We start from the raw sequence: 22,540 nt of genomic DNA, 5'->3' as shown, positions 1-22,540 counted from the left end.
TTCTCCAGCCTTCTTTGTTCTCACTCTAGCCTGTCTTTTATACCTTAGGTACCTGTCTTTTATACCTGTCATTATAAGGGCCACTTTCTTTCTCAGAGAAACAAATTCACTCTAAAGTGTAGGTAACTGAGGGGAATGGGAGTGGGTATGCATTTTAAGAGTTGAACTCTAGAAGAGTTTTATCTTAATTTAACCCCATTGTTGTCTGGAGCCAGCATTTCTAGTTATGAAATTTAATCAAATTTATATTACTTTTTAAGATTAACTTTGGGAATATCAACCTTGTAAAATTTTGATTGAAGTATTATAAGCAAAGGGTTTTTCTTGAGAGGGAAACAAAAAGGAATAAGGAGTCTCTGTAGGGAAATGGGGGAGATGTTTTAATGGCAATGCTTCTATGACTCCCATAAATGCATTTTAAGCCTGTTACGTGATTGGACAGAAGCAAACAAAATGATTCTATGTGTTTTATTTCTTGGTAATACAGTAATAAACAGAATTCTTCCAAGTTAATAAATTTTAGAGTTAAAATTATCCTATTGTTTCCTTGGAACAAGTGCTACCAGGGTAAAAATTATTTTAAAAATTTTGTTGCAATAGCTTTTGAGGTACAAGTGGTTTTTGGTTACGGGATAAATATTATTGACTTCCATAAAAGTAGCTCACCATGTTAATACTTGTTACTATTTTTCATATCCATATTTGCTATAGTTCTGTCATTTTATCTGTGAAGTTAAAAATATATACATTTGGGCACTGAGATGATAACTTTCCCAACGCATTTCATATATGAAATTAGGTTCTTTCTCTTTTAGACTGCACCTTTCTAATTTAAGACAAAGCACAGAGCTAAGATACACACAGTCACCCTTCCATTTTCCTTCATTCAGGAAGGTTCCTGACCAGACATGGGTTCAGTGTGATGAGTGTCTTAAATGGAGGAAGCTTCCTGGCAAGATCGATCCATCCATGTTACCTGCAAGATGGTTTTGTTATTATAATTCCCATCCAAAGTACAGGTAAGGTTCCAGGATTCAATCTTATGCTCGAGGTAACTCCTGATTTATCTCTATAGTCTAAAACATTTTTCATCTCAGGTTCACACCCTTCAGCCTGGCATTCAAGGCCCTGTTCTAACTGACCCCACCTTACCTATCTAGCCTTACATTTCATGGTATCTTAACACAAACTTTGTACTTGAGCCAGACCTGTGGCTTCACTATTCCCTACACATGCCATGCTTACTCTCATGTCCATGACTTTGATAGTGTCATTCCTCTTGCTTACAATGACTTTCCGCATTCCATTTGTCTATCCTAATCACATCCATCTGGGGAGGAAGTGTTTTGTGTGATGCTTTTCCTGTTGACCATAGTTTACAGTTATTTTACTCTGCTTTCCTCTGGTATTTGATTATTGACGTTTGTTCACATATTGTTTTGTACTTTTTGGATGTTTTTCACATATGTATCTTTGAAGAGCTTTGGCTCTTCAGGAGGTTGTAAACTCTTTGAGACCAAGGACTTCACATTCCAGGTCAAGTTGATGATGTTCTTTATATGCTTCGTATTTGGAATCAGTGTTCTACAGTAGTACCTGTACCTGTTGTATATTCAGTGTTGTTTGTGTGTTTGGCTTCCTAATATACCGTATGTTCCTTGCAACATCCAACATCTAAATAGCGTCTGGCATATCTGTGGGCATTAACTTTAATTTAAAAGTTTTTAAAAATTTGACTCAGTAGTCATGTACGTTCATAATAATAAGTCAGTGTACTTCAATTCAGCTGTGACTTTCTTAAAATTCTTCTTGCAGGATAAATACTGATAGGTGCTAAAATGGGTATGTATTTTAGGGGAAAATGTCTAAAATTGAAGAAGTTAAATGAACAAAGATTAGGTCTATAAATACAAACATTTCCTCATAGTCTCTAGATATGCATAAGTATCTTTCCATGGAGAGTAAATGAGATTGTGTAATTAGAATATGGAACTGAGTACTTAGAAGTCTCACTTTTGAATACTTTATCTTTCAGTACAGGAGACATAACCTTGCAGGCCACTTTGCCCTTTTATAAACTGGGTATAATATAGCTACCAATTATTGTTAAATTTTCTTTGTTTCTAGGATTACTTTTGACCACTGAATGTATTTTCTAGTACTCCTTTCAGTTTTTACTCCTAAAATTCTCTTTCTCATGCTTTACATATAACAAGGTTTTATAATTTGAATGGGATCTGAACTCTATAATGTTAGAGAGTTGTTAACCTGCATAATTGTAAGGAAATTAAAAGGTAAAAGTGAAGGACCCAGTTTTTTTCCAAAGCATGATTTCTTCTCTATACTGCAGGAGATGCTCTGTTCCAGAGGAACAAGAACTCATTGACGAAGACCTGTGCTTGAGCAAAGCTAAGAAACAGTTGAGTATACATGAGATGGTGTTCTCTATCATAGGGTAGAGTAGCCTGACACTTCCTTATAGGACAGGGGAGTTTTGAGAAGAGAGAATTTTTTTTGGTTCTTAAATAATTTCCCTCTTCACCTCTCGGCTCTCCCAGTTCTTTATTCCTTCTAATCATCTCTTGAATGTCTCAACTAGTGATTGTATTTAGTCTTTCTCCTCTCTTTCTCTCTCTCTCTCTCTCTCTGGTGGGGCACTTAAAATCTCACTTCAGTAACCTAGTTCAGAAAGGCACCCTCAGTTACTCAATGAGGCTCACAGTATTTGTTATTTGGAAGGAATATTATAACCTAAATCTACAATTGGCAGTGCATTTCATACTGAGAAGTTTCATGAGTGAATTAAATAGCACTTTTGTCTTCTCCTAGAGAACATACTGTTGAGGAGAAGAAGAAGATGCCTATGGAAAATGAGAACCACCAGGTGAGAGGCAGTGTACACCCTTACCATTCTCACACAACATTTTCCCCAGCAGAGAATATAAGTTGAAGGAAGCAGCAATCTTGAAAGCTGCATAGAAATAACAAACCATTTCTTTTGGTGGTCTTTTTTCATCGAATGTTTTGGTTTTGCTTTGCTCTGCTGTCACTGATGTTTAGATCACCAAAAATAGAAGAGTCAAATCGTTTATCTTCCAGATTTGGATTCAGTACTGAATCTGGACAGTATGAATGTCACATTCAATGTCACAGAATATTCAGGGTTGTGTTCCATCCTCATACAGGCTTCTCCTGTTAAGTGTCTGCTTTTCCTGTCTCTTTTCTTCTAGGATTCAGGGGTGATCCCTTCCTCCTTCCTCTTGGGAAGAAGAAGGGGTGGTTCTTTGTACTCCTCCCTGATCCCTGCTTTCAGGCTGGCTGGCTTTATAAAAACTCTGCTGTTTTGAATTTTCAGGAGCACTGTCTCTCGGACATGGTTGCCCAGCTCCGGACGCTGAAGGGTGCAATAAGGTTGGCCGTCCTTTCAGGGACACTCCTTTCCTGACAGCCACCATAGCACCCATATATCTTCCCCTCCCAACCGTGCCTTTCTGCATGATTTCCCTCTTGACCCTCTTTCCCAGAGAGATCTGCTAGTCGCATGTTAGATTCACCTTCCACCCACTCAATCAGGGTAGGTCAGACTGGTGAGGATAGAGCAATTTAATACTAACTCTTCTTCTGATATCCTGCCAAGACCGAGGCATATGAATAATCAGGTTTCATACCCTAATGCCTTGGTTTAATTGTCTGATGTAGAGATTGGGAGATTTCCTAGGACTGCCCTGTTCTCATTCAGTTTACCTCCCGTATATTTTCCCTCACCTTAATCATTCATACTATTTTCATGAGCTGGCTCTCCCACAGGATCCAGATGCATGTCTGTGTGTGTGTGTGTACTATGAATATATGTTAGTCTGTCGCATGTATTTCTCCCAAACTGGCACAGACACTTGCTGCAGTGCATTTTCCCACCATCCCTACCCTCATCACACAGAGGAGTGAAAACTCAGCCTTAAACTGGGTCACAAGAGAGAATTAGACAGTGACTGGGGACCTGGGTTTATATTGGGGATGGGATAATTCTAGGAGCCAGTAAATAAGTTGGGGGAGGTCTGTTTGGTGTCCAGCTGATAAGGTTGATAACTGAGTATGCCTGGGTTCAGTGTTCTAGTGTACATTACTGCGCACTGTTTGTTTTGTGTAGGAAATGGTTTCTTTTTATTTGGCCAAGCATTCTTTCCTAGCATCAAAAGGATTGACTCATCCTTTGACATTTGGTTTGAATTTGAGACTTTTACAAATCATTTCTGTCTTTTCTAGGTTTTCAGTAATCCACCGAAGATCCTTACTATTCAAGAAATGGCTGGATTGAATAACAAGACAATTGGATATGAGGGAATTCATAGCCCTAGTGTGCTTCCATCTGGTGGAGAAGAAAGCAGATCACCTTCTCTTCAACTTAAGCCTCTGGATTCCAGTGTTTTTCAGTTTTCCAGGTGACTAAAAAGCATGATCTCTTGTCAATAGTAAGCTTTAGGGTCTGTTTTCCTGTAGAGTAAGTTGGTATGTTTTACCCTGTTTCTATTTTTTCTAAGGCCTAGCATGGAATTCAGAAGTAGAAACACAATTTTAAGTTGATAGAATTGTGTGTTGCATGTACCTCCAGTTTTTCAGTATTATAACTGCTGTATCAGGTCTATAATTTTTAGGTGATCATTTGCTGATGCTCTTTTTGTGTATCATGTATTCACATTATATTGGGAATTGTGCAAGTAAATAATAGGCAAAATTTGAAAAGTATAAAATACTACACAAATAAGGTAATGTTATTTCGATAAGCATTGTTCCTTTTCTTCAGTGTATGGATATTGAAGTTCTCTGGGGCCTCATAGGCCTAGCACATATTGGCCACATATAAAAGTAACTATTATATATTTGTGCCATTAGGTAAGCTTTATCATTTGTTGTTTCCTATAATAAATTATTAGTATAAGTTTAGCATTGGACTTTACTTGTTCACTTTCTAGCACCTCATCAGTGTTATTTTGTGTCTTCATAACAAGAAAGAGCATAACTGTTCTTTTTCTTACATATCAGGAGTATTTAAAGCATTGAAGGATGTGACTGCCCGTTTACTGCCATGGGACTGAACTTAGTACTCCTAATTATGACTCTCTGCTTTCTCCTCTCTATTCTGCTTCTCACTCTTGTAGGGCCAAGCCATATAGGGCAGGGACAGGGTTGCTCTCTAATAGTAGAAATGTCTATGTTCATCAGTAATGTGACTATTATATAGTGGGATGTGAATTTTTTTTTTTTTTTTTTTGAGACAGAGTTTCGCTCTTGTTGCCCATGCTGGAGTGCAATGGCGCAATCCTGGCTCACCACAACCTCCCCCTCCTGGGTTCAAGCAATTCTCCTGCTTCAGCCTCCCGAGTAGCTAGGATTACAGGCATGCGCCACCATGCCTGGCTAATTTTGTATTTTTAGTAGAGACGGGGTTTCGTCTCGAGCTCCCGACCTCAGGTGATCCACCCACCTCAGCCTCCCAAAGTGCCAGGATTGTAGGAGTGAGCCACCATGCCCAGTCGGGATGTGAACTTTTTAGTGACTCTTTTCAGTTTGGATATCTTCTTAACATATTGTAGAATAGTCAGTGGAATACATAATAGGATAAAGTGACTCCTGGTTGGTTGGTTTCTTTTTCTCTGTGTTTCTGAGTTCGAGACCAGCCTGGACAACACAGCGAAATCTCATCTCTTAAAAAAAAAAAAATACACAATAGAACAGTGCCTTGGAATATAGTAGGTACTCAATAAGTAATGGTTGAATCTGAGTCATATTTAAGAAGCAGTTTCTAAGATTGAATTTTGTAGCAATGGGATAAGAAATAGAATCCAACCTTAGTCTCAGGAGCTTGAGCCTAATTATACTGTTTCCATGCATACTTTTCCAACTTCCATTTTAGGTTGGGAGGGGTGCACTGTAAATGCTAAGTGTTTTTGAAGCACATTGTTACCTTTTTACCCTGGTCTCCTGGAGATGCTCGTGTATCACCATTGCTGCTGGAGTGTCAGGTGTCTTTGCTTTTGAAGACTATCCTTTCCCTACCGTGACCACTTTTCCTTTTTTTCCACTGTTTCTTTTGTAACTCTGTAGTGGTTTTTGGTAACCTCAAAGGGATTACAAATGCTAATTTATATACTTATTTTATGAATGCAGTACAATAGAACTTCCATTGGGTGGCATACTTCATCAGTCTCTATTGGAATTTTTATATGAGTCTTTATAGATTGCTTTATCGAGAGTGAGGTTTTGGCTGTAGAGGACAGGTAAAGTACATTGACCATTCATGTGTAATTTTTATTTATTGAGAATAAAATTATTTTAAGAGAAAGAGATACATAAGAGGTACGTGATAGTTGCTGTTGCTAATGTCATATATGTTACATAAGGTCAGTAAATGATGATTGTGTCATTTCAAGTTACCCTTTTTGAGGGAATCACATTGATTGGGCTGAGACTACCTTTTTATGGGAGAAAATGGAGTTACTCAAGAGTCCAGTAAAATATATAGGATTTCTGATAAAACATTAAGGTTTAATCAAGAGTTACAAAGGTCTTCTGTTATTATCAGCATAGGAAGCTGATAAGGGTCCTTGGGTCATGTAGTTCAGCTTACTAACTCTAGATAAAATAAAGCCTATTGTATCCAAGGAAACACATTTAAGTTCTAGTGGGGTAGTTTAGCAGGAGCTCCACAGGTGTCACTGGAAAGAGCTTTGTGAGTCCCACAAATCTAGCAAGGGAAGGAGAGGACCTGAAATAAAGAATAGGTTCCACCAGGCCGGGCGTGGTGGCTCAAGCCTGTAATCCCAGCACTTTGGGAGGTCAAGATGGGCAGATCACGAGGTCAGGAGATTGAGACCATCCTGGCTAACATGGTGAAACCCCGTCTTTACTAAAAAAAATACAAAAAGCTAGCCAGGCGAGGTGGTGGACGCCTGTAGTCCCAGCTACTTGGGAGGCTGAGGCAGGAGAATGGTGTAAACCTGGGAGGCGGAACTTGCAGTGAGCTGAGATCCAGCCACTGCACTCCAGCCTGGGTGACAGAGTGAGACTCCGTCTCAAAAACAAAAACAAAAAAAAGAATAGGTTCCACCAGTATGTAAGCAGGTATAACCTTTTAGGGGAAGACAGCTTATTTCTGTTAAAGGAAATAATCCCTTTCTATTCGTTCATTCTATGTGTATAATCACGCCACATAATGCCATCTTGTTCAATAACAAGATGTCACATACACAACAGTTATCCCATAAACTTTCAATACTGTATTTTTACTGTACCTTTTGTATATTTGGATATATTTGATATGCAAATACCATTTTTTTACGTTGCCTGTAGTATTCACTACAGTCACAGGTTTATAGCCTATGAGCAATAGGTGATTGCCTAGGTGTGTAGTAGGCTATACCATCTGGGTTTGTGTAAGGACTATGATGTTTGCACAATGAGGGAATTGTCTAACAATGGATTTCTCAGAGCGTATGCCCATCAATAAGTAATGCACGACTGTATTTGAGTGCCTACTTTATGAAAGGCCCTGTTCTAGGGTAGTGATAAGGTCAAAGTTTGATATGTAAGGTAGCCCCAATATTTACATATAAAATGCATAAGTTTTCTTTCTTTCTTTTTTTTTTTTTGACAGTCTCGCTCTGTCACCCAGGCTGGAGTGCAGTGGTGCAATCTTGGCTCACTGCAACCTCCGCCTCCCGGGTTCAAGTGATTCTCCTGCCTAAGCCTCCTGAGTAGCTGGGATTACAGGTGCGTGCCACCATGCCCAGCTAATTTTTGTATTTTTAGTAGAGACAGAGTTTCACCGTGTTGGTCAGGCTGGTCTCAAACTCCTGACCTTGTGATGTGCCCGCCTTGGCCTCCCAAAGTGCTGGGATTACAGGCATGAGCCACTGCGCCTGGCCAAATACATATAGTTCTCTTATGAGTGATACAAAATAAGATTTAAAGTGGCCGGGCACAGTAGCTCACACCTCTTATACTAGCACTTGAGAGGCCAAGACAGGAGGGTTGCTTGAGCCCAGGAGTTTGAGACCAGCCTGGACAACACAGTGAGATCTCTTCTCTACAAATAATAAAAAACATAGCTGGGTGTGGTGACGTGTGCCTGTGGTCCCAGCTACTCTGGAGGCTGAGGTGGGAGAATCACTTGAGCGTAAGCTGCAGTGAGCCAGCTGTGATTGTGCCACTGCACTCCGGTCTGGGCAACAGAGCAAGACCCTGTCTCAAAAAAAAAAGAAAGATCTAAAGTAACCGTAAGCATTTGAATGAAGGGAAGAATTAGTGACTGTAATTTATTTAGATATTTAGATTTGAGTAAGCTATATTGCAAAGGCTAATTAGTTCATATTTTTAAAGGTTAACAAGAAATTCTGAATTGCACTGTAATGGTGGAGGGAGACAAGTAGAGACATTCTAATGTGTCTAAAGAAATACTTGAAATAACAAACAAGGGGTAGAAATAGAAGAACAATTTTGCAAATGAATAAGATTGATTCAGGGGCCACTATTAACATTTAAAAATATGATCGGGGAAGCAACTTCCAGAATGGAGAAATGAGCATAGTGGACTCTCTCACCAACAAATAACTGTTTAACTTGAAAAAATATATTTTAAAAAATCAGCATTTCTGGATACTGTCCTAGGGGCACACAGCAAAGGGAGAAATATTCAAGAAATCTACTAAATCTTAGGAAGAACAGCAAGAGTCAGTGGCATTTGAAACACAACCTGTCCCACTCCAAGCTCTGTTTTATGAAAACTATTCAAGGGAATTCTAATCCACGTGGGTGTGGTCTAGAAGATGGGGGCTCCCCCTTCCCCTAGCTTCTTGTCTAGAGCTATGGTTTTACCAGGGAGGAGCAGGCTTCTGGCTTTTCTCATCTCCTCTCCAGTTCTGTTTTGTAGAAGCTCTCTATTCCAGGGAGACCCACGAAGACTGGGTCTCTCTTCTCCCAGCCTTCTCTTCCCCCACATAGTCCTCACTTACAGGGTAGGAGCACTCGCCAAGGAAGAGCAAGTTACTAATACCATGCCCCTGTTGTTCCTACCAGAGCTTGCTTGTAGGTCAGAAGTCTGTGCTAGAAGAAGTAAGCCAAAAATTACCCCAGCACCCATTCATAAAGAAGGGATTTTATTCTGGGAGAAGTATGTTACTGTTGTCTCTAGTTCTTGCACACTGTTCCAGAGATTCTGCTTAAAGAGAGAGGCAAGCATTAAGGATGAAGAACACCACAGCTCTACCTAAAGGAACTGACTTTATGTGGAGCAGAACATGAAGAATTCTGTGACTAAGGGTCATTGTCAAAAATAATGGAGATCTTGGTGGAGAACAATTATGAGGGCAATTATAACTCCATGACAAGTTTCAACAAGCAAAATGTGCAAGCAATCGTAAGTTTGGTAACAGAGAGAATCAGGGAAATACAGTCAAGAGCCCTCTTCGGATCATAGTCAGTCCTGGGTGTCAGAAAGGCTATGTATAAACACAGGGCTACACCCACTCAGAAGCAATCAGAGCAGGACCTAAGGTGAACTTGAAAGCAGTCCTCAAGCTGAACACAGATGAAACAGTAAAGAAGAGGAGCCTCCCTGGCACTAGGGGTTTAAGCACAACCTCTAACCAACCACTGGCTGAACAATGTTACTCTGACCCAGGGGCACCTCCTGGGAACAGGCTTAAAAATGAAATCACATACCTCCCTGGCAATTTGGGAGACTATGTACATGTTCAATGCTATGCTACCTCCAAGGTGATTGAAGAGGGAAAATCTAAGCTATTAGTACCTGGCTGAATGTGGGACAGAAGCATACACTTGAACTTTGGTAGTAACCTCCAAGTCTCGCACACACCCAATGGAAGAGGGTAAAAATCTAACCAGCTGAAGGGACTTAAGCACAACCTTTAACTAACAAGTGGCCTGTGCCAACCCAGGTATGAACTAGGTTGCCAGGTGAAAGATTAAAATCAAGAAAAAAAATTCTGAACAAGTATATCAAAGGCTACATAATACAGGGGAAATAGACTGCATAGAGTCAGTTCAGCCAAGTCACTAAATAACCAAGCAAACAACAACATCAGTGTCATAGGGAAGGGGAGGTCAGTGTCCCGAATTGCTATATTATCTAAAATGTCCAGTTGTCAACAAAAATTATGAAACATGAAGAGAAACAGGGAAGTGTGAGCTCTAGAAGATGGGGGCTCCCTCTTCCCCTAGCTCCTTGTCTAGAGCTATGGTTTTACCAGGGAGGAGCAGGCTTCTGGCTTTTCATGGGAGCAGAGGGTGGGGAGGAACAGCAATAGAAACTGCTCTTGAAGAGATTCAGATGTTGCGTTTATCAGACAAATACTTCAATGCAGCTGTTATAAATATGTTCAAAGAACTAAAGGAGACCATGTCTAAAGAATTAAAGTAGAGAATATCAATAAATGGACAGAACTTATAAAAAGAATCAAATGGAAATTCTGAAGGTGCAAAGTATAATAACTGATATGAAAAAAAATTAAAGGGACTAAATAGCACATTACAGTTGGAAGGATAAAGAATAAAAAAACTTGAAGATAGATCCGTTATAGATTATGAAATTTGAAGAACAGTGGAAAAGAAAAATGAACAGAGCTTCAGAGAAATGTGGAACGCCATGAAATGCACTAACATGCATAATAGGAGTGCAAGAAGAATAGAAAATGAAGTAGAAAAAATATTTCAAGAAATTATGGCTAAAAACTTTCCAAAGTTGATGAAAAACGTTAATGTATACATCTAAGAAGCTCAGCAAATTCAAAATAGGGTAAATACAGAGATTCATAGCCAGACACATCATAGTGCAAATATTGAAAGCCAAAAGCAAAGAGAAAATGATTCATCATGTACAAGAGAACCCCAAGAAGATTAAAGTTGATGACTTCTCATGATAAAAAAATGGGAACAAGAAGGCAGCGTGATGACATATTCAAAGTACTGAATGAAAGACTGTCAACCAAGTATCTTAAATACAATAAAATTATCTTTAGGAAATAAAGGTGAACTAAATACATTGCTAGATAAACAAAAGCCGAAGGAATTTGTTGCCAGCAGACCTGCCTTACAAGAAATACTAGAGAGAGTTTTTTAGGATGAAAGCAAGCAATATCAGACAGTAATCTGAATTCACATGAAAAAGCAAAGAGTGCTTGTAAAAGTAATTGTGTAGTTAATTATAAAGCATGATACAATAGCATATTTCTTCCTCTTTCTATTCTTAACCGATTTAAATAATAGCAAAGCAATATATATGTATATAATTGCATATATATATTGATTTGTCATTGTGCTTATAACATATACACATGTAAAATATTTGACAAGAACAGCACAAAGGAGGTGGATGGGAATAAAGTTACGTTGGAGTAAGGAAATGATGCCAGATAGTAAAAAATTGAAAATATAAAGGTTAATGAAACAAACTCTGTAAATATGTACTTGCTCTACTTTCTTCTCTTGGTTTCCTTGGAAGATATAACATTGCATAAAGTAATAATTATAACAATGTATTATTAGATTCGTGACTGTTATACTAGAAAATATATGACATAAAAAGAGGAACAGTAAAGGTGGGACAAAGGAACAAAGAAGGCATGACACCTTTAGAAAATTTAAAAACTAAATAGCAGATGTAAATTCTGCCTTAGCAGTAACATAAAATGTGACTGAATTAAGTAATCCAATCAAAAGACAGACATCAGATTATGTGTGTGTGTGTATATATATATATATATATATTTTTTTTTTTTTTTTGAGACAGAGTCTTGCTCCGTCACCCAGGCTGAAGTGCAGTGGCATGATCTCGGCTCACTGCAAGCTCCGCCTCCCAGGTTCACACCATTCTCCTGCCTCAGCCTCCTGAGTAACTGGGACTACAGGCACCTGCCACCACGCCCGGCTAATTTTTTGTATTTTTAGTAGAGACGGGGTTTCACCGTGGTCTTGATCTCCTGACCCCATGATCCGCCTGCCTCGGCCTCCCAAAGTCCTGGGATTACAGACGAGCCACCACGCCCAGCCTCAGATTATATATTTTTAAAAATGCAAATATACTATTTACAGGAAACACACTTTAGATGCAAAGATACAGATAGGTTGAAAGTAGAAGGATAGAAAAGATTCAACATGCAAATCTGGTTATACTAATATCAGACAAAATAGACTTTTGAGTAAAAAATGTTACTGGGTATAAAGAGGGACATTTCATTGACGATAAAGTCCATCAGGAAGATGTAGTAACTACACTCACATATGGACCTAACTACACAGCCCCAGAAATACACAAAGCAAAAATGTAGAGAGAAATAGACAATTTAACAATAATAGTTGGAGACTTCAATGCCCTACTTTCAATAATGGATACAACAACTAGGAAGAAGATCAACAAGAAAATAGAAGACTTGAAGAACATTCTGAACCAACCAGACCTGACATATATACAGAAAACTTCACCCAACAACAACATAGTATGTATTCTTCTCAAATGCACATGAAATATTCTCCAGGATAGACAGACTGTATGTTAGGTTGTAAAACAAACCTCAGTGAATTTAAAAGGATTGATAATCATACAAAGGATGTTCTCCAATCACAATATAATTAAATTAGAAATCAACAACCTAAGGAAATTTGGAAAACGCACAAATATATGGAAATTAAATGACACGTCTTAATTTCCAAAATAACAAATGGGTAAAAGAAAAAAATCACATTGGAAATGTAAAAATATATTGGAAAGATAAAAATTAAAACAAAATATATGAAAAGTATGGGTTGAAACTGAAGAAATACTCAGAGGGAAAATTATATTTTTAGATGCTTATATTACAGTTGAAGAAAGAGACTGGGCATGGTGGCTCATACCTGTAATCCCAGCACTTTGGGAGGCCGAGGTGGGAGAATCATTTGAGCCTAGCGGCTCAAGAGCAGCCTGGGCAACATAGGAAGACCATGTCTCTACAGAAAATACAAAAATTAGCTGGGTATGTATGTCTGTACTTCCAGCTACTTGGAAGGCTGAGGTGGGAGGATCACTTGCTGGTATAAATGCAAAATGTTGCAGCTGCTTTGGAAGACATTCCAGTAGTTTCACAAAATGTTAAACAGAATGCTATATGACTCAGTAATGCCACCCTTACGTTTTTACCCAAGACAACTGAAAACATGTATCTTTACAAAAACTTATATATTAATGTTTTAATGGCAGCATCATTCATGGTAGCCAAAAAGTGGATGCAATTTAAATAACCATCAAGTGATGAATGGATATAAAATGTGGCCTATTCATACAATGGACTATTATTTAGCTAGGAAAAGGAATGAAATACTGATTATGTGCTGCAACATGGATGAAACTTGAAAACATTATGTTAAATGAAAGAAGCAAGTTTAAAAAGACCATATGTTTTATTCCATTTAGGTGCAAGAAGCAAGTTTTAAAAAGACCATATGTTGTATTATTCCATTTATATTAAATGCCTAGAACAGGCAAATCTACAGAGACAGAAAGTAGAGTAGTGGCCCAGTGGGAGTATGAGGAGTAACTGCTGATGTGTAGGAGGTTTCTTGCGGGGTGGTGCATATTTTCACAACTTAGATTGTGGTGATGGTTACACAACTCTGTGAGAATACTAAAATTGTTGAATTGTACACCTTAAATGAATTTATATATTTCTGTCCAGTAAAGATGTTGAAAAATACGTCATCTGGAAGGAGTATATATACACTATTATGGGCTGTGATTTTTGGTTCTTATTCTTGCCTATTCCTTAAACATAGTAGGAAACATTTAATGATTTAAACATAGTAGGAAACATTGAAATGAGTGAGTAAAAAATGAAATATATTAATTTGAATGTATGATTCTCTGTCTTGGTTAATGAAAGAATACAAAAACTGATAGTGGTTAATTATAGAAGCCTCTCAGAAAGCATTTTGAAGGAGCAGAAACATAGTGTATGTCAGAAAATGTAAAATACTTAAAGGAGAAAACCAAAAATGTACCATAAATTGACAGACAATGGAGGAATATGACAAAGAGCAGAAAGGAAATAAGAGGGAACTGTGTAGTTGGAGAATTTCTAGTATATAAAACCCATAATTAATCTCTACTCAATGATTGAATACAAGTCTGGTGTAAGAATTGATTCCTAAAAGGACTTGCCAGACTTTCTGGAGAAGTATAGCACCAGTAAGTAAAATCTAGTTATTTTCCCTCATTCACGTAATAGTTCTTTTTTTGGTTGCCTCTTATGTGAAAGTTTTGTTCCCTCCTCCCATCTAGCATGGTTAATTAAGCTCCCTTCTGTGTAGGAACTTATACTTTTGTAAGGTACCTAGGAGACACACACACACACACACACACACACACACACAGTAGTAAGTGATGCATTTTAATAAGAGAGTGTTTGAAGTGCTATAGGAATTCAGAAGTAGCATTTGAGATGGATTTACACATGCAGTGTTGGGTAGAAGAAGGTAGTCAAAAGGAGCAGCATGAGGAATTACAGGGCATCCAGTTTGACTGATGTTTGTAAAGGGAGTAATGAGAGATAAAGCTAGGGCCAAATTATGTCCCAGCTCTGATACTTACTAGCCACCTTGGCAAAGTTACTTAACTTCTTCCTGAGCATCCCCTTAAAACAATGGAGATAATAATCCCGCCTGCCTCATGTTTATTGGAAGAATTAGATGAGGCAATACATGTTAAGCACTTCTTACATGATCTGGTACAGAGTAAGTGCTCAGTAAATGTTTACTATGTTTTGGCATGGAAAAGCTTTAATACTGAGCTAAGACATTTAAGCTTTTATGTTGTGGGGAGCAATAAATAAAGATTTTGAATAGAGGAGTAGCATAATCAGAGCAATGCTTTAGGAAGATTAGCTTGGGACAGTGATCTGGAGGTAAGAGAAGGGGAGACTGGAGATAGGAGGAAGCCATTGCAGTAGTCCAGGAAAGGTAGAGGGAGCTTGAACCTAAGTATTAATAATGTATAAAACTACCGTATAAATATTACTGACAGTTTGGTGCTGTTGTAACACAAATAGGAAACATAGGGAAAAGGAGCAGGTTTGAAGGTGAAAATGAAAGATTGGTTTTATACATACTGAGTTTGAGATACCAGTGGGACTCCAGGAAGAAATGTGTCACAGGCAGTTGGAAATTCAGTACTGGGGGTCAGGGTTTGGGAGAATATGGGAGTTGTTGCCCAGAGGTTGTAACCAAGAGGTTGTATAAGATTACGAAGGAGAAGAAACACAGGGTCAGAAGAGAAGATAGTTAAGGACAGAACCCTTAGAGGTGGGAAAACGAAGAGAAGGCAAATAATATGACTGTAATGGCTTTTCACAAGGCTTGGTTGTTGCTATTTAGTATTATATACTTTTCCTTTATACCTGCCAACCGATTGTTTGCTGTCTTCTTCAGTACCACAGCTGAATGGGCCATCACTAGTAGTCCTTATACATCTTCGAAGATGGATACAGTTGTTCTTACATAGGTCCTAAGTCCTTTTGCTTTTACCTAAGGCTAACACGAGAAGATCTATTAAGATGGCAGATCAGTTGTATATCTGAAGAACATATGGGCATTATAAGAAGCTACAGTTTGGTTTGTCTTACAGGTGTTCTCAGAAAATACAGAGAAATATGGGCAGCCTTGAGGTAGTATGAGGTGGCAAATCATATGTCTGATGCTTTCTCATTGAAAATTTGAAAGTTGATTTTATCTTGAAATGTCTTGGTTATCCAGAGAGAGGGCAGGATAGTTGTAAGGATAAAAATGGGGTTCCCACCCTGCTGCACGATTAAAAATTGCCAATGGATTTCTCTGGTGCCAGTTGTTTCATTAGTTCTTCAACCCCTAGTGCATACAGCAGCCAGAAATGGAAGGTGACTTAAGGCCATCATCATGGGCTTTCCTGCAGAACTCAGGGAGTGTCTGCTTGTGCTTGAGCACGGGAATTCTTTGTTACAAGGGGGAAATGACTTGAATTGGCTGATTCACTTTCTTTGTTTCTGAATAGGCCCTTGTGATTCAATTAACTTTTACAAGTGAACTGGGGGCATTAGCCACAATCCAGTGGGCTGGTGAAAGAATTGTGTGGTTCTGCTGCAATATAAAAAAAAAAATGTACATAAGTATTTGATACTGGAAGGCATTTGTGACGCTGTAAAATTAATGAATTGGCACTGTTCTCTGCATACTCCTCTAAAAAAGGCTTTTTATGGCCTTTTTATTCCATTCTTGTGTTAGGGGATTTGGGGTATCTGTTTTTTGTCTTCCTTCTAGACTTGCATCTTTAGGATACTTCTTTTTTATTTTTTTATTATTATTATTATTTTTTGTAATCACAACTGAGAATGTTTATTTTTTTCCTTGAAATTCTTTTTTTTAATTTATTTATTTTTATTATACTTTAAGTTCTAGGGTACATGTGCATAACGTGCAGGTTTGCTACATATGTACACTTGTGCCATGTTGGTGTGCTGCACCCATCAGTCAGGCTGGTCGCAATCTTATTTTTAGAATACTTACCAAGGTCAACCTAGTCCTATTATATCCAGATGCTGCCCATTCACATCTTTCAACTTCACCTCTCCCTTAATACCAATTGCACTGGTGAAAGGGTTGAGGCTTGTGGGTAAAGTTGTATCCCTAACCTGAACTTGTCTGTGGGTAACATCTAGAGCCGGTCTGAATATGGGAAGTTTGAGTTGGGGCTCCATAGGATCAGAAAATACTTAACTTGTACTGTGACAGCTTACAATTTAATTTCCTCTCCTTGCAGTAAGTACAAATGGATCCTAGGTGAAGAACCCGTAGAGAAACGAAGAAGGCTCCAGAATGAGATGACAACACCTTCTCTAGATTATTCCATGCCTGCTCCTTACAGGAGGGTAGAGGCACCTGTTGCCTACCCAGAAGGGGAGAACAGCCATGATAAATCGAGTTCTGAGAGAAGTACACCACCATACCTTTTCCCAGAATATCCAGAAGCAAGCAAGAATACAGGTCAGAATAGGGAGGTTTCAATTCTGTATCCAGGGGCCAAAGACCAACGCCAGGGGTCCCTGCTTCCTGAAGAATTAGAAGATCAGATGCCAAGATTGGTGGCAGAAGAATCTAACAGAAGTAGCACAAGCATAAACAAAGAGGAAGTGAACAAGGGACCTTTTGTAGCTGTTGTTGGTGTTGCCAAAGGTGTTAGAGATTCAGGAGCTCCCATTCAGCTGATCCCTGTTAACAGAGAGGAGCTTGCTGAGAGACGAAAAGCAGTTGAATCCTGGAACCCAGTGCCTTATTCTGTGGCCTCTGCTGCAATCCCTGCTGCAGCCATTGGGGAGAAAGGAAGAGGCTATGAGGAGAGTGAAGGTCATAATACACCAAAGATGAAGAACCAGAGAGAGCTGGAAGAATTGAAGAGAACCACAGAAAAATTGGAACGTGTTTTGGCTGAAAGGAATTTGTTCCAGCAAAAGGTTAGGGTAATACCTCACCACTAGGAATAAGAGACCATTGTAACCAAGAGACCGGGATGTTGGTGCCCTGATTATTTAATGTTCTGAGGCCTTTAAACAAAATACGCCCTTGAACTATTCTGTGGTGTGTTTCAGATAGAGTAACTGTAGTAGGCTTCCTGCCCATTTTAGGGTATTGAAAAGGTCCCTAAGTAGAGGAATATGTATAGTGGAATCACAGGATGACCATATGAGGAATGGTTTTGGGCATGCTTTTTTGTGGGGTCATTGAATTTCTGTTTCTTGGACTGCAGGTGGAGGAGCTGGAACAGGAGAGGAATCACTGGCAGTCTGAGTTCAAGAAAGTCCAACATGAATTGGTGATCTACAGTACCCAGGAGGCGGAAGGCTTGTACTGGAGCAAGAAACACATGGGTTATCGCCAAGCTGAATTCCAGATTCTGAAAGCTGAGCTGGAAAGAACCAAAGAGGAAAAGCAAGAGTTAAAAGAGAAATTGAAGGAAGCAGAGACACACCTGGAAATGCTGCAGAAGGCTCAGGTCTCCTACCGGACCCCAGAGGGAGATGACCTAGAAAGGTTAATTTACTAGGGTTTAGTTATCAGCTTGTGAGTGCTAATGGGAAGCATCCCTCAGGACCCCCTGTTATTGGCCATAGACAAAGGAGGAAGCCTTAATTCACAGGCCACCAAGAATTGAGTAATTACTTCTTAGAAAGCTGCAGCCAGTCTCCCTGTGCTTGGTGGTGTTGTGCTTTCTTCTTTCTAGCTAATGAAAACATAACTGTTGAGAAATATGGTTCCATTTTGAAGGGGCTTCATTTTATTCTGTTGGTTAATGACTCCATGTCATCTCTTCTCCTGCCCCATCACTCCTTCATACAGGGCTTTGGCAAAGCTTACGCGGCTACGTATCCACGTCAGCTATCTCCTTACTTCTGTCCTCCCTCACTTGGAGCTTCGTGAGATCGGGTATGACTCAGAACAAGTGGATGGGATCCTGTACACGGTGCTGGAGGCAAATCACATACTGGATTGAGCACCAGACTGTATACCCTTCGCTTCTCTTCTGTCTTCTCTTTTCTCTCCCTCCCCCACATCTGTGTCTTTCTTTCTCTCTCTCTCTCTCTCTCTCACCCTCACCTTTATGCCTTATATAGAGAATCTCTGTGTCAATCCTGGCTCATAATCAGTCTCCTTCTTATCAGTTTTGGTGTGGAGAAAGAGGCCAGTTTAAATAGACTTTCAAGAGTCTAGGAATAGAAAAGCAATAGTCACCAAGCTAGGTGACCTGAAAGCTTTAATTTTCATGACCTGGATATATGGTCTATTTTATATCTTTTTCTGAAATGGTTTGTAATCATTTAGGTTAAATCAGCAGATATTGGGTCCGGTATACCAGGTGTTTTGGGGGTAAGCTAATAAGTATAACTCATGTTTGCAGCCTTCGAAGATGTAACAATCTCGTTGGAAACATAAGACATACATCACATTATACACAAAAGTGTATGATATGTACAACTGAGTGGTACAGATGTGACATGGAAGATCTGGGGGAGGAAGTTCAAGGAAGGCACCACACCAGAAATGGGACCTAAATTAAGGCCTAAAGAATGAGCATGGCCACACTGTCAATGAGTGTTCTTTAGGTGGTAGGACTATGGTTGATAGTTTTCTTCTTCCTATCTTCCTGCCTTTTTCAGATGTTCAATATTAAACTTGTTATTCTTACATTGGAAAAAATAAATTGTTTTTAAAAAGATCAAGTAGGCTTGGATTTGAATATCAAATGAGAGATTATTTGAAAATATAAGGTAATGTTACATTTCTAATTTATATTAAATTTAGCATTACCTCTGGAAGAAGAAAAGCATAAACAAAGACGTGGAAAAATTTGGAATGTGAAAAATGTGTTTGATAGAAGTGGTGGGTTAATGTAAAGGGAACTAAGGTTACATCATGATCTGTTCACCTGCTTTGGTATTTGCATTTTAATAAGGGATTCTTGAAAAACAAACCTATAAGGCTCAAATTAAAAAATATATTTATCATCAAATTAATGGGATTTGGGGTAGTTAGGGAAGTATTTTAGAGTGGAATCTATCTGATGTCCTCCAGAATACACCTACTTACTCTTCAGGCTAGTGCTGAGTGAGGGGTAAACCTCATACTATCAGAAATAGTAGAACTTATTATCTTGTAAAAGGAGACATTGTATTCGTTTCTTTATTGTGTTTACATAGCACATACTCTCCAAAGAGTTCAGGATACTTTTCAAAAGACATTGAACAATGAACACATAAAAATATACCAACAGTAAAAAGTAGGAAGTAGAGAAGAAACAATCAAAGGAAGGTGAGATCAAGCAGTGGCAAAAGGATTAGCTAGTCCAGAGGAAATGTCTTGGATATTTATTCTGTTTCTCCCCCACAGAGTTACTTCAGAACACTTTTCCAAATTAATTTTACCTCCGTTGAAAGGGGGTTCATAGTAGATATCACAGTGAGACTGCAGGGAATGAGGGGAGGCCAGATCCAGGCTTCATCATTAGAATGAGTACTTAAAGATATCCCCCTTACCTTCCACCTCACCCCAGCTCTTGCTTGCCATATGATTAATTTTCATGTTAGACATCTGGATTATGATAGTCAAGGCCACAGTTGTCTAAATGTAAATAGTACTGAGGGAAGAGTAGCACATTCCGACATTCTCTCAGTGAGACTTATTCATCAGATGGGGGCTGTGAGCAGGTGGGATTTCACACAGATGAATGGGAGTTTGCTGGAGGAAAAAATTCAGAGCATTGAAGGTTCTGCCTCTGTGAGTGTTTGTTAGCTGAATGAAGGGACGGAGTAGAAAGGAGGGCAGGCAGTGAGGCTTTAAAGGGAAGAAGGTAGGAAATTTGAACTCTTCTTTCCTGGTGCTTACTCTCAGCCCATTCCCTGGTTTGTGGTCCTGACCCCACACTGCTTTTTCCAGCACCACTGTCTGTGTGAGTCCATTCACTTCAATACCAGAGCTACCTCTTTGTTTCCTATTTACTACAAAGCCATACCAGCATGAGATCTCGTTGATAGTGTTAAATCCCACTGTGGAAAAATTGAAAAATAACTCCCAGCCTTACCAGAGGTTATGATCTAGTGTGGAGGCAAAAGATACTGAGAAGAAAAAAGCAGGTGCCTCCTCCTGGCTTTCCTGTTAGGTTAACATAATCATATTTCCCCTTTAAACTGTCTCCCACATTTGGGTTTAACTTTCCATTGCCATGATCAACATTTAGGTTATTACCTAAATAACTTATTACCTCATGCCTTGATTATCTAAATAAATTCTTAGATGGCCTCCCTTGCCTCCTGTTCTCCCTCCTGAATCCACCCTACTCAGTGTCACCAAATTTTGTTTTTTAACAACTTCGTCAGGTCATGCCTCTGCTCAAAGACTTGCTAGTGCGTTCCCAATTGCCCACCTTGTATAGTACAAATTCCCTAGGATGGTGCTCAAAGCCCTTTGTGATCTGGCTTCAGTCACCCTTTCTAGAGTCATCTAGTAACATTCCAGATACAAGCCACGTTCTGTCTCAACTGAACAATTTTCCAATTTCTGAGCATGCTTTAAGATTTCTCCCGTCTCCACCTTTGCAGTTTCATTCCCTTTACCTGGAATGCTTTCCCTCATCATCTTTCCTTTGGCTCAAATGCCAACTTTTTCCTGCAAACTTCTCTGATTAACCCAGCTAGACAAAAAATTTCTCTGTGAACATTTAACTTTTCAAGGCTTTTATCACAAACATCTGTGTCCTGTCTTCCCTATTAGAAAGCTCTAGATTCAAATATTCAGCTGCCTACTTGACATGTACACTTAACATGCCTCATCAAAAATAAGCAGTGATACACCCTGGGGCTGTTCCCTTTCTCCCAGTTTTCCTCATCTTAGAAAATGGCACCTCCACCCATCCAGTTGCTTAAGCTAGAAACCTGGAAGTTATCCCTAATTTTCCTCTTCTCTCACTCCCTACATCCAGCCTGTCAACAAGTCTGTCAGTTCTACCTCCAAAGTGTGTCTTGACTCTCCTCACTTTTACTATAGCTACTTTAGTCCAACCTGCCATGATCTCCCATGGGTTATTATAACTCCTAGCTGGAGTCCTTGCTTCTACTCTTGTTCCTGCAGTTGTCTATAGACAGTGATTTTTTAAAAAGTAATAAATTAGATCATGTGATCCCCTGCTTGAAGCCCTTAAATGACTTCTCATGGACACTTAGAATAAAATCCAAACTACTTACAGTATCCTGCAAGGCCCCTGCCTACTTGTACTTTGTCTCTTGTGACCCCTCTTCATAATACCACTTTCCCCCTGGCTCACTGTAGTCTTCCTATGGACACATGCCGAGCTCTTACCTCAGAGACTTTACCCTGCTATTCCCTCTCCCCAAACATACTTTACCCATACTGTTCCCTCCACTAGAATGCTCCCATCTCCAGTATTAGCATATAGCTGATTAGTCCCCATCCTTCAGGTCTTGGTGTGTCACTTCCTCAGACAGGCATTCTCAGCCTTTTGTCTCTGTCTTCCCTATTATGCTATCACTGTTTACTGTTTTCCTCAATTCATAGCACCTCACAATTTATCATGATATATTTGGTCATTTGCTTTCACTCAATAAATATTGGGTACCAACTATGTGCCTTGTGATATACAGTAGTGAACACAACACACATGCTCCCTGTCTGCCTCCCTCACTAGTAAGTTCCATGAGGGGAAGGGCCATGCCTGTTTTTGCCAACCACTGTATCCTAGAGCTTATCTCAGTACCCGGGATCTAGGAGGTAATTAGTTAATGATGGGAACTGTGTTTTGTTCATATCTTCATCTCCCTCAGGGTCCTAAAACAGTACCTTGTTCATAGAAGGGGTTGGATAAATGCAGTATGAGTGAGGTAGATGACAGTCCTGGGCATTCAACTTGGAAAATGAAAGACTGAGATATTAAGTGCTGTAGGTTAGAAGGGGCAATCAG

At 39.3% G+C, this 22,540-nt stretch overlaps 1 protein-coding gene across 2 annotated transcripts in view; it reads left to right on the top strand.

Annotated features, from left to right (window-relative positions):
- Nucleotides 1-19,289, top strand: part of MORC4 (MORC family CW-type zinc finger 4) — a 54,545-nt gene extending 35,256 nt beyond the window's left edge. Inside the window, exons 9-15 of one of the 2 annotated variants that reach the window (XM_011958710.1) lie at nucleotides 891-1,019; nucleotides 2,351-2,419; nucleotides 2,830-2,884; nucleotides 4,264-4,439; nucleotides 16,835-17,525; nucleotides 17,819-18,064; nucleotides 18,409-19,289. In XM_011958710.1, the coding sequence (XP_011814100.1) occupies nucleotides 891-1,019; nucleotides 2,351-2,419; nucleotides 2,830-2,884; nucleotides 4,264-4,439; nucleotides 16,835-17,525; nucleotides 17,819-18,064; nucleotides 18,409-18,489 (1,447 nt within the window). In that variant the 3' untranslated portion in view covers nucleotides 18,490-19,289. Of the gene's footprint in view, nucleotides 1-890; nucleotides 1,020-2,350; nucleotides 2,420-2,829; nucleotides 2,885-4,263; nucleotides 4,440-16,834; nucleotides 17,526-17,818; nucleotides 18,103-18,408 lie in introns of both variants that reach the window. The other variant, XM_011958709.1, reaches the window with a different exon arrangement.
- Nucleotides 19,290-22,540: the final 3,251 nt, after the last annotated feature.

The sequence above is a fragment of the Colobus angolensis genome, unplaced genomic scaffold (genome assembly GCF_000951035.1).
Source record: "Colobus angolensis palliatus isolate OR3802 unplaced genomic scaffold, Cang.pa_1.0 Scaffold472, whole genome shotgun sequence".
Classification (NCBI taxonomy): domain Eukaryota; kingdom Metazoa; phylum Chordata; class Mammalia; order Primates; family Cercopithecidae; genus Colobus; species Colobus angolensis.
Note: the sequence above shows the minus strand (reverse complement) of the source record. Positions and strands in the feature narration are given on the sequence as shown.